We start from the raw sequence: 18,147 nt of genomic DNA, 5'->3' as shown, positions 1-18,147 counted from the left end.
GCGTTCTGTCACTGAATGCTGAGCTACTGAGATCTCAGTGCCAGAGGCTTTGTCTCCTTGACTGAAACCACTTCTGAGTTAAGCTCTTGTCAGTGGCCATCACTTTGACCACCTCTCTCAGAGATTTGATGGCACTGAGGTCACTTCCCTGAGCCCTCCTTCTGTTCAGAGTCTGGTTCAACTTTTTGCATCCGAAGGACAAAAACACCCCAACCATCGCTGTGGCTGGTCAGACCACTAGCTCAGGACCTTCTTAGGGGAAAGGTCACCAAGTTTGATGTCAGTAAAAAGCCCACAGCCTGATTTGGGAATAAGACTCTTCACCTCCCTGTTCTAGCCACACCCCCACAACACACACCTCACAAAACCAAGGGGGAGAGAAAATTCCAATTGCGTACATTCTTATTTTAATGAATGCATATTGGTGGAAGTGAAGAATGCTTATGGGTGTGCAGGTTTATTTGTGTTAAAAAACACAAAAAGCTGAAAATTCAGGGCAGCCTCTGGGGAGGCAGGTGACAGTGCTTCTCACACCCGTTGGGGGGTCTCCTTTGCACCATGGCTCAGTGGTCACCTCTGAGGTAAAGATTTCCCACTCTGCATCTCCACGCTGACCTCTCTCCTGAGTCCAAAGAGTATTTTCAGTGGATGTTTCTGCCTGGATGACCCAATGTCAACACCAAAGTCAATGTGTTGAAAACAAAACTCAGTTATCTCGGCTCAAAGCCTGCCCCTCTCCAGGGGTCCCACCCCAAGGAAGGTCACCAGCATAAACCCAGTCACTCGAGCCAGAAGCCTGGAAGTATTTCCTGACCCTCACCCTCTGTGTCCTGCCCATCCTGCCTCTTCCACAGTCCCCTGAACCCTTTAACCTCTCCCACCCCCACCCGCACTGTCCTTGTCCCGGTCACCCTGTGTCCTCCCCAGGGCACTTCACCGCTAACTTGGCTCCTTGCCTTTACCCCGGCCCTCTCTAATCCATCTGACCCCAGCACCTACCTCAAGCCTTCTGAATGTAAATCCGCCATGTCCCCCTTTGGGTAAAAGCTCTCGGTATCCCTCTTTTGTCCTTGGGTTAAAGTTTCAATGCCCTCACCTGTCCCACAAGGCCTTCCACATCCTGGCTTCTGCCCACCTCTCCCGCCTCACCTCTTGCCACACTCTCCTTTCCTCTAGCCAGGTTAAACACCTTTCCGTTCCTGACATATCAGAGTTTTGCTGGTTTCCTGGTTTTGCCTATGTGGCCTCCTCCCTCTTCTTTTCGTTACTGGAGCATAAAACACATACAGAAAAGTGCACACCACCTGTATAGCTCAGGGAATGGTCTCCAGTGAATACACCCATATAATCTATGCCCAAACCAAGACCTGAAGAGGACTGGTATTCCAGAAACCTCCCTCATGCCCCTTTTCACTATTTCTCAAGGGAAATCACTACCCTGAGTTCTAATAGCATAGACTGATTTTTCCCACTTTTGTACTTTATGTAATTAGAACCTACTGAATCGTGTCTGATGTCTACTGCTGCATAAAAAACCACCCATAAATTTCACAGTCTAAAACAGCCTTAAAGTCCCATCTCAGACTCATCAGTCCTTGCTGCCATGCTCTTTTGTCCGCTTTGCCACCAAGCTTCTTGAAAACTGGCCACACTACGTGTCCATCTGCCCTCGCCCCCATTCACTCCGCGATCGCTGTTGCGTCCTGTGTTCTGCTAAAGCAGCTCTCCTCAGAGGGTGCCTGTTACCTCCATCGTGTTGAGTCAAGTGCTCAGTTTTCACTCTTTTCCTCCTAACCCCCTGCCCCCAATTCAGTGAGTCCCCAAGTCCTAGTGATTCTCCCCCCTTTCACCCATCACGTATTTGTCCTACGCTCACCATCTCCCGCCTGGACTAACCAGCTGCCTCAAGGATACCTCCCTGCCCCATTCCGACAGGCTTTCCGCTGATGACAAATCTGGACAGGCTTGCTGCTCACCATGGCATGAAACCCAAACTGTACCAAGGCAGGAAGGCCCTGCACCCCTGCCAGGCTCTTTGCCTCCCCACGCCTGTGCCACGGCCACACTGGCTCTGCGTCCCATGAACGCACCCCAGGAGTGCTGCTGGGAGGTTCTGTCTTACCCAAGATACCCTTCACCCCCTTTCCCTCCAGACCTACTTATCCTCTCCGTCCTACCTCCAAAGCCACCTCTGTAAAACTGTGCTGGTAACAGCTCATTTTCTGACCCTGTTTGCTGCTATTGGTATTAATAATACTCATTATCATTAGTATATATTTGACTCACTCTCTCTGGAACATAAGCTCCTTGGAGCAGGATCTCTGTTTTGTTCTGATATATCCCAAGCTCCCACAACTGTGCCTAGCACATAGCAGGCACTCAATAAACACTGGCTAACGAGTAGAAGGGTAACATTCACGGAGCCCTTATTTGCCAGGTGTTTTTCCTGCAGAATCTCATTCCCGCCTCACCGCGGTCCTGTGAGGAAGGAACTCCATTTTCATCCCAGATTCCCAAGGGAAGAAATTGACGCCTACTGCAAATGAAACAGCTTGCCCAAGGTCACCCAGCTGATAGATGGCAAAAGCTAGGACTTGGATCCTGATGTGTCCAAGCTCTAAATAACCTGATTCCACCATCGTGAGTCTGTCTCCAGTGCTTTACCCAAAACTCTCCTGGAGGTTACAGAAGGTCTTCAGCAAACAGAACAGTTATCTTGAAGTAGTGGAGGTACCTCTTTACGTAGTAATCTCTTCATTATAGTATGAGTTCTCAGAGAATAGGAAGTGAATTCTAATTATTTTACCTCTCCTCCACCACGACCCAAAACTCTAAAGAGTCGGCACAGTGTCTTACATGTTTGTGTTCATTAGATGTTTGTTGAGTGAAATAACAGGCGTGCTGTTAAGAAGCAGTCCTTCTTGTTCAGTCAGTAATTCTGAGCACCGCCCTGAGGATTGCCCTCAACCGCGTGCTGCCTGTTCTGTGTGCTTCTTCAGCACGATAGAGGCTCCTGGCCATCCCTGGCTGACCCCATTCTCCCCCCTGACCCCAGCCCTTTGCCATCCTTCCGGTCATCATGAAATCCCCTGCCTGTCTTCCTGCTGTCAGTGGCCTGATCACGCAGAACAAGTTCTGCCCAGCTCTCTCCTCTTCTTGACCTCATGGCCTGCTGGAACCTGGCTGCTTCCTGGGTCATTCTTGACAGGCAGGGCAGCATGACACTTATGTAGATAATCGGAACACAGTTTGGATTGCAGTAAACAAAGAGAGAGTCACGAGGCAGGGCAGGAGTTATGAAGCAGGAGAAATTCCTTGTTAAATGATAGAGGAACTGGAAATGAATGAAGACCCTGTCTTTTTCATCCTGACACACTTTCTTTTCTTTTCTTTTCTTTTTTTTTTTTTTTTAAATAAGGAGCTTAGCTTCTCTCAGTTTGTCAATTATTTAGGATTGTTGATTGCAAGTAATAGAAACCGGAGTGGTTTAAGCTGAAAGGGGATATTTATCATAAGGATACAAAATCTCTAGGAACCCAAAGGTTGGAATGCAGCCAGGCCTCAGGGATATATGAAAGCAGCTCCAGGAAGATAGTCCAGAATCTGGGCAGCAAACTCTTTCCACGTCTTGTCTTCACAGTCTGTGTACATCCGTCTCATTCTTACTTCTCTGTAGACCTCCATTTGCCCACACACTTCATCATGGTGCATGGCTGCCAGGGGCTACTGAATACGTATTTGGCATGAGCGCCGAGCTCCCGCACAACTGCCAGTCCCCAAGGAAGTCCACCTGATTGGCTGGCACGAGCCAGGTCCCCATGCCCTGTCCAGTCACCTGCCACCAACACAGCCAGTGATGGTGTTCAACATGGCTGCCAAGTGTCCATTTCTGTGCTGGAGAAGAAGCAGAAAGGATCCTTCTGAGCTGAGCAAACTCTCCACAAAGGCCCACTACACTTTGTTCTGTTGTCTAATAATGCTCTTAGGAAAGAATTCCAGTGCTTCCCCAGGAATAGAACACATGAAGAGGCATCCTGTCTTTGAGAGTCTTTTTCAGACCCAAATACATAAAAATGAACTGCCATTTAGGAGATCTCACCTTAAATAACTAAGACAATGTTCCAGTGGTAGTTCCCAACAGGTTTTTAAGCCACTTCTGTTCATTGCAGGCTTGGCACCCTGGCTTCACCCAGGAGCCTCACACACATCTAGATGGTCCACTGGCCCATAGCGCTTGTGGTAAAGCAGACGGGCGTTGCTCCCTCCTCGAAGTCTTACACCAACGATGCCCACACCTCCCCCTCAGCAGCCAGAGTTCTTTCCTCTTTCACATAAGGCAGGGTAGTCAGGTCTGGGGAGAGAGAATCCCCTCCCTTTGAGGGAGTTCTGACAACTTCTGAACCTGGGTCACGGCTTCCTTGATGTGGCTTGAGGGCAGGTGAGAGGGAGCTAGGATAGATCCTTCTTTCATTCTGAGCTGGCCTTGCGCACTCAGTGATCCACCAGTGCAAGCCTGGGTCCGGCTAAACTCAAAACGTTTATCCAGCTCAGAAGTGGGAGCCCTAGAGGTAAGTTGCCGAGGCAGCTCCAAGGTTTCGCATCAGTCTTTCCTGGACTTGGCCCTGTGGGCAGGGCTTCGCTCACAGCCGCTGGTGCCTGGGGATGACAGACACTGCCTGGGCCTCAGAACAGGGGCTCAGCCCCAGGCTGTGGTGACGAGGGGCCGGGCACCATCCCGGAGGAGGGATTCTCCCACTCCTGAGGCCTGTTGTATCCGGCCCACACCTTCTCAGTGACCCCTCCCCGGCTTGTCTTCCAGGCTCCCCGGGGACAGCAGGCCGAGTGTGCAACCTGACTTCCCGCGGCATGGACAGCTGCGAGGTCATGTGCTGCGGGAGAGGCTACGACACCTCCCGGGTCACCCGGATGACCAAGTGCGAGTGTAAGTTCCACTGGTGCTGTGCCGTTCGCTGTCAGGACTGTCTGGAGGCCCTGGATGTGCACACGTGCAAGGCCCCCAAGAGCGCTGACTGGGCGGCTCCCACATGACGCCGGCGGAAGGCCCCGCCCACCTGCCCTCCTGCAAGGACTCCGTGGGATCTGCAAGGACCCTGGGCCACTGGGCTTTCTCGGGGAGATACTTCCTTAGGCATGTGACCTTTGTCTCAACAGAAGCCCCTTCTCCCTCCCTGAGGGCCCCAGGACAGGGGCCACATGCTGCACATAAAGCATGCCTTATCCTCCCCGACTTCCAGCATTCTGGGGGCACATCTCTTCCTGGTCAGGACAGACTGCTAAGAGGGGAAGGGGGGGCGGCGGCAGGGTGGGGGTTGTGGAGCTGATCCCAGTCTCCACCCACCTAGACCTTTCCTCTTTCTGGAGCACTTGGCCAGAGGGGAAAAGTATCCCAAAGGAGCTTTTTCTGTGTCTCACAATAAATGCTCACAGTTTAAGAAATTCTGTACTTCGCTCTGGAGGGTAAAGATAGCAGGACCAATTGCCACTGAATTAACTTTAAATCTTGAAAAGACCAAGCGAGGCTTTTGCCTGATCAAGTGATTTTTCACAGCCAACCCCTCCAGGGGTAATTGGTAATTGCTTGGAGAAGAATGGCTTTCAATGAACTTTAGGTTTCAAATGCATATCTTTCAAGGCGTTTATTGCCTTATTAAAGTCTGATGTGACAAGGTTGGACCATTGTCCTTTGGTACAGTTTGGAATCTTTACAGTTGCAAGAGCCTCAGAAAGGAATTGCTCTGCATTACTGTCCCCTTGATATAAAGAAGATTTAAGGAATGAGACTTCTTCCTTAGGGTCTGAAAGGAATTTAAAAGAAGATTGATGATCTGGCAGTGTTCTCTACCTATTGAGGGAAGATGGAGGAAAATAACTTAGTAAGTGGAATATCAGAAAACGTGTCTGTACAGATAAGGAAAAAAGGGGGAATGATATTTCTGTCTGACATGATGCATGTGACCCGTGGAATTTTGTAGACAAAATGGCTTTGAGAAAGAAAACTTGAGGGATGACAAGACCAGGGAACCAGCATGCTGACAGAGAGGTTTCCAGAGCTAAGTCACGCCTGCAACGTAAACGATGCCCAGAGCGAGTTGGCCACGTGTGCCGAGGAGCACCAGCTTGTACCCATCCCCCTTCAAGCATGTTCAAAAGAGCGGTCACGTTGAATTGTGTTCATCTGAGGCTGACAAGATGACAAGACACCAGAGCCTAGAGCAAATGACATACAGCTTTGCTTATATAGTTGGCAACCCTAGTATATTATATTGCAAACAAATCATCATTTGGAGACTATATTTAAGGGACCAGCTATAATTATGGGAACATCAATGTGCAAATTGTGGCTGGCTTCGGCCATGAGACAAAAGATGACATTCAGGGAATATAGAGAAGCTGCTGCCCCATTTTGCAAAGTAAGTGAAAGAAAGGTGAAATATCTGAAGATAGTTCTCATCCCCTTGGTACAGTTAGGTTCTGGTTCTCAGTGTGGTCTCTTCACGTTTACTAACAAGATGTTCCGTTCTCTGTACCCCGTGCCCAGTGACTGAGGCTCGCTCGTTCATTGGGAGCCTGGCCTTCAGTTTCTCGGAGACAGAGGCTCACGGACAACAACCTACTGGGATCCTTGGCCAGAATTAATGCTTGCCTCCTAGCCCTTGTCAAAAGGACAGAATTCATCTCCTTTCCTTCACTTCCAAACACCAAAATTTGTCATCTGATTTTTCCAGAGTAGCTCTATCCTCTTTTTATTCTGTGGATTCAGAGGGTAGGAAGAGTGGAGCAGGACAGACTTGCTCTGAGCTCAGCGTAGGCCTTCAGGGGTGAGTGGGAAGTCCAGGCAGGTGGACGGTCTTAGTTACACTGCAGCTGCCTGGGGATGCCTTTCTGGGGGTGGTGAGGGGACTTGCATGGTGGTCCCACAGCTGTCAGCCCTTCTGCCTGCTGGATGAACTATGAAATCATAACTCCATGGGTGCATATAGAAATAGAGAGGATCTAAGAGGACATCTCAGCTCCCTCCACTTTGTATCTGGGGAAGCTGAGACCAAGAGAGGTGAAGGCCTCTGTGCACTTATCTGCCATTGCCCCCCATCTCCATGGCAAACAGAGGAGTCAGGAAAGTCAAGCACTTTATCTAATTTGTCTCAGAATTAACCCAAGTGGATTTTAAGTCATTTAGCCTCCGAAGGGGATGGTCATGATTTCTTTTCATTGCTGGGGTGTTTTGATCTGACTTTGATTTCATGCTGAGATGCAGCCTTCTTGATAATGAGCAAGGACACAAATTTTCCTAATCTGTAAGGGAGGCTATGGCAGCCATCTCAAGTGGCGGTGGGTGTGGCCATCACGTAGGGCACAATAAGAGAGTGAAGTATTTTTATCTGCTTTTGCTTCTGAAAGAGGAAATCTCCACTACTAAAGGAAAACATTTAAAAACAGTTGAAGATAAATTCAAACTCATTTTCTTTAGGGTTTGGTGGAGGATCGAGACACCATGATTCTAAGTCATACACCTGAGACTTTTAAGGGAATGTGTGGCACAAATTACCCAAAACAAAATGAAAGAATCTATTCAGATCCCTTACAAATTCCCTCTCAACGAAAATCTTACTATAAAACAATGATTTCTAGACCCAAGAGGATGCTCATTAATGTTCTGCAATACCGGAAAAAGTTCTAACACAATAGGAGATCTCGACTAACTCAGTGGGGTCTTCTACAATAAAGATATCATCCGCACAGGTCTCTGATCTTAGCAAATGAGTTGTCTTCTTCAGTCAGTGTGCCTCCCTACATTGGTCTGCACTTTGGAAGACTGGACCAGACTGATCCGTGTATTCTGTGAGCACGCCTTGTTGGGGTGCATCCTGGTTACCCTCGGACAGCCTCTCACATTCAAGCTCCAGCACAAGAGCCCCAAGGGCCAGGACCACACTCAGCCATGGCTCTGTGCCCCTCCAGGATGGAGGCCCCGGCACAATACGGATATCACCAGACTGAAAGGAACATTCCCGAAGGATCTATCAAATGGCCACATATTCTGTATGGGGCTGGATGGTGGGAAAAATACTGAGAGGGAAAGAGCCAGGTGGCTGTTGCCAAATGACTGGCTGAACTTGGTGACGGAGCAGAGTGGCTTTCTCAGTTCCCGGGGGTAACCGCCGCCCTTCCTCCTGTGGTCAATTCCCTGTCCCCTGCCAGCATCTACTCCCCAAGGGGGCATTGGGAGGCCCAGAGGTGCAGAGCCTCGGGCCACTGCCCACATTCTCCACACCCATGGTGTAGCTCTGCGTGAGGCTGCCCAGGTTCATTTCAAGAGATGTTCTCGATCGTCATAACCATATTTCTTTCTGTTGGAATTACCACAGAGCTCGATAACATCAGGTATCACATTTCTTTTTCAAAGAAAGTTGCTTTCAAGTCAGAAAATCGAACTTCACATTGACATTTCTCAGCCTGATTAATTTATTAAGGAATCTTCCATCAGTTCTACAAAACCTAAAGCAGGGCTCCCTCAGAAGCAGCCAACATGACTGCGCATGCACTTGTCCTCGATGGCATTTTCAGGCCAAGATATTGTTATTATGTCTCCTTTATTAAAGGTTAGCCCGGGGCTGGTGTTGTCTCGCTCAGCTGAAGAACATTCATCTCCCCTCTTGCCTGCTCTCCAAATAAAGGCTCAGAGAGGCGTCCAATCGACCAGAACCATCCTTTTGTGTCTGTTTACTGTACTTCAACCTGGGTTTCCTTCTCTTAAGAGCAAGAAACATACTCTTAACAAATAAACCTCGCCAGTTCCAAAGCTAGTGAATTGCTTTTGTCAGGTCTACGCTGACCTTCTGCAAAACAGCCCGCTGCTATAAGCTCACAAAGGCGTGCTTATTTTGCCGTTCTCCTTAGCTAGGCAGGGAAAATTCCCACTCATCCATGAGAATGTTCTTTACATTTTTCAGGGGATCAGCAAGGTGACAGGTGGTCTGCAAAGCCCAACATGATTATTATTTTTCTAAATCATAGTTGTTCCAACTCTAGTTTTTTTTTCCCTGATATTCACATGATTCCTGTTTAACCAAACCTCCCACTTTCATGAGCTAATAAAAGTGTCACACAGATTGTTACAAAGAACTATTGTTATTTACAAGTCTACATTTTCTGTGAAATCAAAACATAATAAAGAGAATTTTCAGTGTTGACTCTGTTATTTTAAACTTGTGATAGTCTTGCTAAACCCCCTGGTGGAAAGAAATCCCTGCAGGTTATGGGAATTATTCCCTTGTCTTCTCTCAGGAATACACTTCCTATACAACCTTATTAAGAGGTGGCTTTCAAGTTTGTAAAGATTTTCGGGGAAGACTGTTGGCTTACCTTACTGATAAATACTCATGTGAACTCATGGGTAAGGCTTATATTCCTGACTGAGGGATTATTCCACATTTTCACCCAGTGTTGCCATTTAAGTGCTTACCCCCTCTAGGTGCCAGCATGCTTTGGCTGTGTTCATAAATTCAGTGTCTCTCCACAGCAGCTAGACCCACACTGCCGACCTCTCCAAATTATTGCTTTCAATGTAGAGTGCTCGCTTTTGGTTGAAATGGTATTTTTTCAGCTTGATTAGAAACATACAAGGTCCCTTGCCCCTGAATTGAAATCTGTGTATCCTGACTGTGGGTGCTACTCACATGCAAGTAGGGAAAGCTTGGAAAATGGAAATAAACTCTTCCCCAGCAAAGGAAATCCACCCAACGTTTGCTTTTCCCTGATGAACTGTTTTGGGGTGACTTGAATAAGCAAGGTGCTGACTGTGCATATCAAGTACCCCAAGGTGGCCTGATTATCAGGTTGCTTGTGGTCCCTCTAGGATGATCTGCAGAGGAGGTAATGATACATGTGTCTACATGGGTTCTTTGAAGACCATTTTCCCCAAATATTTTTGCCCAAACATTATCAATGAAACTTCCCTATTTGCTAGCCCTTCGGGTGAGAAGACTATCTTAGACACTGTATGATCTTCAAAAGCAACTCTCTGTCTACACACTAGATGCCAGAGGTACTCTCCTGCTTCTGAGCTGTGACAACCAAAAGTGTCCTCAGATATTGCCAGATGTTCCTGGTGAGGGCAGGAGGAAGCAAGGTGTTAAGACAAAACTGTTCCCAGTTGAGAACCACTGATATAATACTTTGCATCAAGTCCTCTATCGAAATGCAATCCATACACATTTCTGCCATTTTCAGTTAGGAACGCTTCACTACTAGTTTAATGGGATTAAATCTCGGTATTAATGCATCAGACTAACTGGGAAGGAATCTTTTGGAATGGGCGTATCAGAGAACCCCTCAGGAGCATGGGGCAGAACAAGACAGGCTGAGACTTGAAGGTCACTGTATGTCCTGGGAGGGTGGAAAGCACCAGGATCCTGGGTTTCTCCAGATGATCATTAACTGTAGGGAATCAAAGGAAGGATGGAAGCTTAGCAAGAAAAAACAACAGTGTGGTTTCAGAAGCTGGAGACAAAAATCTTCTTAGGAACTCCTCATTTTTACAACACTCAGTGGGAAAGAAAAGCCCCCAGATAAGGCCTGGAAGGTGAAACAGTGAAACTGTTACAGCTCTGCATAAAATAGTTGGGTAATTCTGAGCTTCTCAGAACAGAGAGGAGGCACCAAAACATGGAGAAAGACTGAGTTTCAGGCAAAAAAATAAATAAAATAAAATAAAAATAGAATCTCCAATTTAAGGCTAGGATGGATATCATTTGCGGGTTAATCATTGAACACCGACCCCCCCCCCCCCGCCCCGCAACATACACACTGCAGTTGTCCCTACTGCAGGTAACGCTAGCCTCGTAAGGGCAGAATTTTAGGAGAGTGAAGCAATCCAAGTGCTGTCCAGTGTGTGTCAGCGAAGAGTGGGAAGGAGAGAACACATGCCGGATGCAACATGGGGCAGAGTAGAGAAAGAAACAAGCTTGGATGGCAGATAAAGGATAACCTCAGCTGGACAGAGGACTTGGGACCAATGACAACTGGCTGAAAGAAGGAAGTGGAAAGCCAGTCTTCTTCTACTTGACAATTTTTTCATGGGCCCAACTGAATTTATATTTTAGGTTGCCCATGAAAATAAAGACCAGACAAAACCACTTGGATGAACAAATACCTCTTCATCTGTTCCTTCATGCTATGATCTAGTTCTAGATAATAGAGCATAATTAAAATCTGATCAACATGATCAGCTTACCATTTAGACTAGTTTTGGACTCTTAACTTGATTTGTAATTTCCGAGTAGTGACTGACCCTGTGAAAGCCCCTGTAATTGAATCATAGGTTCTGGATTTCCCCAGGCAGTCCACCCAATCCTATTTTAACAGCCCTGCAGGCCTTCCTAAGTTCCATGGATGAGAGGAATCATATTACTGCCCACAAACCCAATTTGAATAATTAAATGACGAAGATGCCTCCAGTGTCCAGGCAGACAGATTGCTCACACTGGTTACTTCAGCAGAGGCTGGGGAGCTTGGCAACCCGTCTGTGAATGCTTCGGGGCTTCATGTTACAGGTGGAGGTGACACACCGAACAAATAGCAGGAAATACAGAAAACAAAATCTGAATTGGAATCTCCAAAGTCTACCTGCCCAAACGGAACTTTGGCATCTGCCCCTCGATTATTATTCTCCAATAGCAATCAAGACTTCATGAAAGGCCTTGAACTCTGAGTCGTCATTGTGAAATCATGCTTAATCAAGACAAATATTCCCAGCCTAGGAGTACAACAAGAAGAAGGGAGTATGGGTTTAATTTTCTTATATATTGCTGTAACTATAAACAATGCCTTATCTTCTCAGCAATTCTCAGGAAATAATAAGCACCAGTGTTTTGTGGGTATTTACACCAGCCCTTGGAGATTTTATTTGAATCATGATTCACAGATGAGAAATTTCCCTCTTCTACAGGGCTTAGTGACTGGAGTAAGAATTACTCAGTACACTGTACAGACAAATGAATTTGAATGCTTCTGGCTAGTAACCATTCATTCACTGGTGATTTTCTTTCATTTTTTTCTGAACTGACTGAATGGGTCAGGATGATCCCTCTGGTTTGTATATTGTAGACATACAATTAAATGGTGTCTAAGAATTATGTTGTTCTGTCATATGGATACGAGACTTCAACTGAGCAGTGAGGTTACATGACACTTCCAAGAGTCTGAGAGTAAGGATTCTTGGAATCCTGGAATGTCACATTTGGAAGGAACAATGCACATAATTTATTCTAACCTCCACATCTTATTCATGGGAAAACAAAAGAGATTTCATGGTTCAGACTGTGATATAAGCAAGACACTGAATCATCTTCAGGGAAGAACAATTATTATTCATTCAATCAGTCTGTACTGAGCATCTACTGAGTCAACTGCTCTGCTACATACAGTCCTTGAAACGCAGCAGTGACTAAGACAGACGTACCCTTGCTCGGAGCCTTTGGGGAGGGCTAACACAGAACACGTGTACTTCACTTCTTACCTTATAAACACTTCCACGTACATGCTTGGATTTAGGCCTTACAACTCCCCTTAGACATAGATATGGTTTTCCTCCTTTTTAAGATGAGAAGAATTTCAGAGGGATTTGGTAATTGGCCCAAGATCATAAAAAGACATAGAAGAGGCAGGGTCTGAACTCAAATATTTGTATTTTAACTCTGATTTCAGTGTCCTTTCCAGTATATCAGAGCACCCTCTGATTAAAACTCATTCACAAGTATTCTGTCCAACGAGCTATTGAAAATGATTCAGTTGGTTCAATGACCACATTTTCCAAACAAAAATTAGGATGTGTAGACTGTCAAAATCTGTCTATGATTTCTGATTAAATTTATACACAATCCAGAGAACAAATCATATGTAGATATATATTTAACAAAGCTCTACCAGAATATAAGTGACTTTTAGTTATACATTTAACAAAACACTTTTATTTACAATAAAAGGGCTTCTAAATCCTCCTAGCAAATCTGGAATTTCTGGTCAGAAGAAATCTACTTTTCCTTGTTATATGGAGATTCAACCCACAGTTGAAGATGGTTAAAAATACCAAGGACCAACCCAAACCTGGTATAAATCATGATTTATTTAAGTTTTCCTCAAACCCCTACCTAATGCTTGATTACTCAGGTTGAATTAACATGTCAATAATTTTTAAAGATAGTTTTCCTAATAGTCTTGGCCTCTTATACTGAGGAAGAAAGTCAAATGTTCCTTAGCAACAGTGCCCAAGAAAAAACTTTCAGAATTGTATTAAACATAATAATGTATTTTAAAATAGTTTTAAAGGTACAAAGTGCATATAAATATGATATAAGTATCTATTAGGATTAATAGTATTATCACTTTGTTTAATGTAAAGTATAGGTGGTCTTTCTATAAAACAAGTTGTGGAGGTTTGTATAATCCTAGATTATTAGATAATGTCTCTAGAAACAACAGGTGATCTTTCCTCTGCCTTCTAATGTGGAAACAGTCCAGTAGGGCTGGAATAAAACATGTTGCTGGCACTGACCTCCAATTGATCTTGAATTAATCCAACCTTGCAGTTGGGATTTTTTTCTGGTGGTGGCCAAATTAGCAGAAGAAGGTTCTCTTCAGAGTATAAGGGAACCAAGGACAAGATCTTATATGAATATCTGAGGAGTGTAGGAGATCAAGAAAGAATTTTTGTCTAAATGGAATCTTAAATGATGGGCCAGGGGAGAGGGTGGAGCATTTATCACAATTATTCTAGAAGTGTATGGAATAGATTTATATGCATGTTTATTCATGGTGAAAAAAAAAAGTCCCCAGATATGCATTTTAATTTGTGAGAAGGCTGCTAAGAAATGTGAGATCATGGAGAAGGTGGTCCTTAAAATAAATAAATAAATAAAATCCAGGGAGTGTAATCCCGCCTAGAATGTGATTCATTCTTTTGGACCAATAAATAGAGTGAGATGATGTCCAAAAGCAATTTCCCTATATCTTGGACATGTAAGCATTTTTCCTTATAACAACTATAGCAGAAACAGTTCCCTGTGTAGACTATATTGACAACCATGAGGGGAAACAACTCATCCCCAAATGCCATTTTCCTTTCATCAACCAAAAATTGGGCCTAAAATTCTCACCCTTACCAATGCTGCCTGGGAGTTAAGAACTTATCTTTCAAAACTCTTCTTTCAAAATGTATAAATGTTATTCAGCTCCCTTCCCTAATTTAACAATTATTTATTCAACAAATACCTGGCACAATTAACCATCTACCAAATATTTCCCCCAGTGTTGGGGAAACAGCATTGAATAAAGTAAATGAAATAAATGAGACTTCTATTTCTGGTAATATGGAAGACTATTCCCAAAAGAAGCCTTCTGAAGCAAAATGCTTAGAAATTTAACATAGGTAAAATAAATATCCTTTTAAAATACATAAGTAAACTCTCCCATTCCCACCTTCAAATACAGGAAATCTCCAAATGTTAAAAATGAAGAGGATGCTAAAAACTCAAGCCTTTGTGCTCCCCATGGAGGTTTATTAATCTGCTTCTCTAGAAGATTGGGTATTTTATTTATTTATTTATTTATTTATTTATTTATGAGAGAAAGGAGGGAGAGTACAAGAGCCTGTGAGCAGTGGGGAAGGGGCAGAGGAAGAGAAAGAATCTCAAGCAGACTCTACAGTGAGCACAGAGTCTGATAAGGGGCTTGATCTCATGAGCTGGAGATCATGACCTGAGCCAAAATGAAGAGTCGGACACTTAATAACCGACTGAGTCACCCAGGTGCCCCTAGAAGATTGGGTTTTAAATTAAAGGCCAAGGCAGGGCCGGAAACAGGGTTTTGGGTCTTCTTGAGGTGAGGAGTTGGTATTAAGATACAGCATTCCATCTCTTCCCACATGAAGTCAGAACCGTCAGAGGGCAATACAGTCAATTAAGGAAAAATCTGACCACCAGCACAGGGAATAAACCAGGAACAAGTTTGCTCTGAAATGGCATTAGGGGAGGAAAATATTAATATAAATATATATCCCTGACCATTTACAGCTTATCAGCCTCTCTTTGTTAAGTTTGATGTTAGAATGAATGTAACCTGTACACTTCAAAAATTGCCTAGCCAATGAATTAGCCTAAAACAAAACAAAACAAAAAAATAGTTCAAATTTTTTTTTTAATTTATTTATTTGACAGAGAGAGATCACAAGTAGGCAGAGCAGCAGGCAGAGAGAGAGGAAGCAGGCTCCCTGGTGAGCAGAGCGCCCGATGCAGGGCTCGAACCCAGGATCCTGAGATCATGACCTGAGCAGAAGGCAGAGGTAAGCCTTCTGACCTGAGATCATGACATGAGCCACCCAGATGCCCCCCAAAAACCAAAATAGTTCTAGATTGAGATGCCTAGCAGATACAAGAACAAAACCTCTGTGGGGGTCACATTTTCAGCCAGGCTGCAGAAGATTCTCACATATAATATTTCACCAAATCTGAATTAATAATTTAAAATTACAAAACATACTACAAAATAAGCCACCATGACTGAGAATCACAGAAGAAAAAAAATACACTTAGACTCCTAAGAATATCATACACTAAAATTACTACACACAGACAATAAAAACAAATCTGTTTGGAAATGATTTTAAAAAGGATAATGAATAATAAATACCTAAAGGAAAAAAGAGTAACCTAAAAGATATTTGAAAAAGAACTAAAAAGAACATCCAGTAATTAAAAATATAACCACTGATATGAAAACAGTGATTTTCTGCCTATGACCACTGCTGAGGAAGCATTGTTAAACTCTTTCCTCTGGCCACAACCATATATAATTCAGAATCTCTCAAAGAGACCAAAGAACTGTAGAAGCTCTTCATTAAAGGTTTGAACTTCAAAATAACAGTGGTAGACTGAAAAATATGAATAACACTCACAGATTGTATGGCAATGAAAGATCTAAATGCCAAGCACTCTAGAAGCTTTGGGTTTGTGACTTAAGCCATTGTGGTGCAAGCATATGCAGTCGTGAATGCAAGGCTACACAAGATGGATGGAAGTGTCATAGAACCATAGAAGGTGTCCCAAGAGAAGGTTTTTCAAGACTAGGTACACAGTTACCTATGAAAAAGACCTTTTGTTAGTGGCATTAAAGAAGACACTGAAGAACATCATTTAAGAGATTATTTTGAGCAATATGGGAAGACTGAGGTGACTAAAATCATTGCCAACTAGGATAGTGACAAGAAGGAAGGATTTGCTTTTGCAAACTTTGCTGACCATAACTCCATGGATAAGACTGTCATTCAGATATACCATACTATGACAGCTAGAACTGGGAAGTAATGAGCCCTGCTTAAGCAAGAGATAGCCAGTGTCTCATCTAGGTCAAAGTAGTTCTTAAAATGTTGGCAGTGGTTGTGGAGGTTATTGTAGGGGAATGAAAACTTTGGTCATGGAGGAAACTTCAAGGGTTGTTATGGCTTTGGTGGTGGCGGCTATGATGGCCGTAATTGATTTGGTAATAACAGAAGCAGTTTTGGTGGTGGTAGAAGTTGCAATAACTTTGGGAATTACAACAATCAATCTTCAGATTCTGGATCCATGAAGACAGGAAACTTCTCTGGTTCTTGTGGTGGTGAAGGCCAGTACTTTGCTAAACCACAAAACCAAGGTGGTTATGGATGTCTAAGCAAAACCAGTAGTTGTGGCAGCAGGAGAGATTTTAATTACTGCCAAGAAAAAAAGTTAGCAGAAGAGGAGAGCCAGAGAAGTGACAGAAAAGCTATGGGTTACAAGAGGTTTGTGAACTCAGCCAATCACAGTGGCAGAGCCTAACTGCTTCAAGAAAAAAAAATAAGGATGGTGTTTGTGACTAATCATATAACAGGTATTTTAGTTTCTATTCTCTGAAAAGTGAAAAGCATTCCAACGAAAGGTTTTAATGTAGTTTTTTGCTGTTGTTCACATATTGTTAGTTGATAACTGTAATAGTCTAATCATGATGCTGATTAAATGTGTCTATTAAAAAATTCATTGGATGTGATAAACAGAAAAGTAGATACAGCTAAAGAGAGAATTAGTGAAGTGGAAGATACATCTAAGGAAATTACCTAGAATTCTGCCCAAGATATTAAAAAAAGCAGGGGGGTGGGAAAGGAGTTGAGGGACAGAGAAAGTAGAATTAATAGGTCCATCATATGTCTTAAGACAGGAATTCCAGAAAGAAAGAAGAGAGGCCAGCGGCGTAGTTTAGTCAGTTAAGCATCTGCCTTTGGCTCAGGTTGTGATCTCGGGGTCTTGGGATCAAGCCCCAAGTTGGGGTCCTTGCTCAGTTGGAAGTCTGCTTGTCCCTCTCCCTCTGTCCCTCAGCCTGCTTGTGCATTCTCTCTCTCTTTAATAAATAAATAAAATCCTTAAAAAGAAGAAGAAGAAGACAAAGTGAGAAAGATGAGCAATTTCCAGAATGGATGAAAGATATAAATCTTTAGTGTCAAGAAGCAAAAGCTCCAAGTAGTTCTAAAACAAAATACATCCACGCAAAAATATATTGTTGCAAAAGAGTAGAAAAGAGTAGAAGAAAAAGAAATTTCAAAAGCTACCAAAGAGAAAGACAAGTTACCTACAAAAGAAAATCAGACCACAAGTAGACTTTTCCAGAGCAGTGATGGAAAACAAGGTGGCACTGGAATCATATTTTCAAAACCCTGGGGGAAAAAAATCAATCTATAACTTTATAGCCAGCTGAACCATTAAAGAACAAGAGTAAAATAAAGACATTTCAGACAAAATCTACCAAGAACAGATCTTATCTATAGGAACTTCAGAACAAATGCTTTCCAAAAGAAATGCAAGAGGAGAAGTTGAGTGAATAAATTTGTATACATGTAGTGAAATTTACAATAATGGACATATAAAAATAACTAGGAATTACTCATTTCTGGTAACAGAACAAGGTCAAACAAAGTGTTGGTAACAATATCAAAATGGAAAGGAATGGACCAAAATTAAGCATTTTATATTTGTTTATATTATTAGGAAGGTAGGAAGAAATATTATAAACTTTAGGCATTGTTAGGTAAGCATGCCACAATTTTAAGGATAACTATTAAGA

The 18,147-nt window shown here is 43.6% G+C and overlaps 1 protein-coding gene across 1 annotated transcript in view; it reads left to right on the top strand.

The window, feature by feature from the left end:
- Positions 1-5,049, top strand: part of WNT2 (Wnt family member 2) — a gene marked incomplete at both ends in the record, with an annotated part of 42,955 nt that extends 37,906 nt beyond the window's left edge. The window contains one exon of the mRNA XM_080818651.1: positions 4,820-5,049. Within this exon, the coding sequence (XP_080674777.1) occupies positions 4,820-5,049 (230 nt within the window). The remainder of the gene's footprint in view (positions 1-4,819) is intronic.
- Positions 5,050-18,147: the final 13,098 nt, after the last annotated feature.

Source organism: Martes martes, assembly GCF_963455335.1.
Source record: "Martes martes genome assembly, chromosome: 11".
Taxonomy (NCBI): Eukaryota; Metazoa; Chordata; class Mammalia; order Carnivora; family Mustelidae; genus Martes; species Martes martes.
The sequence above is the reverse complement of the archived record's forward strand: the minus strand, read 5'-3'. Positions and strand labels throughout refer to the sequence as shown.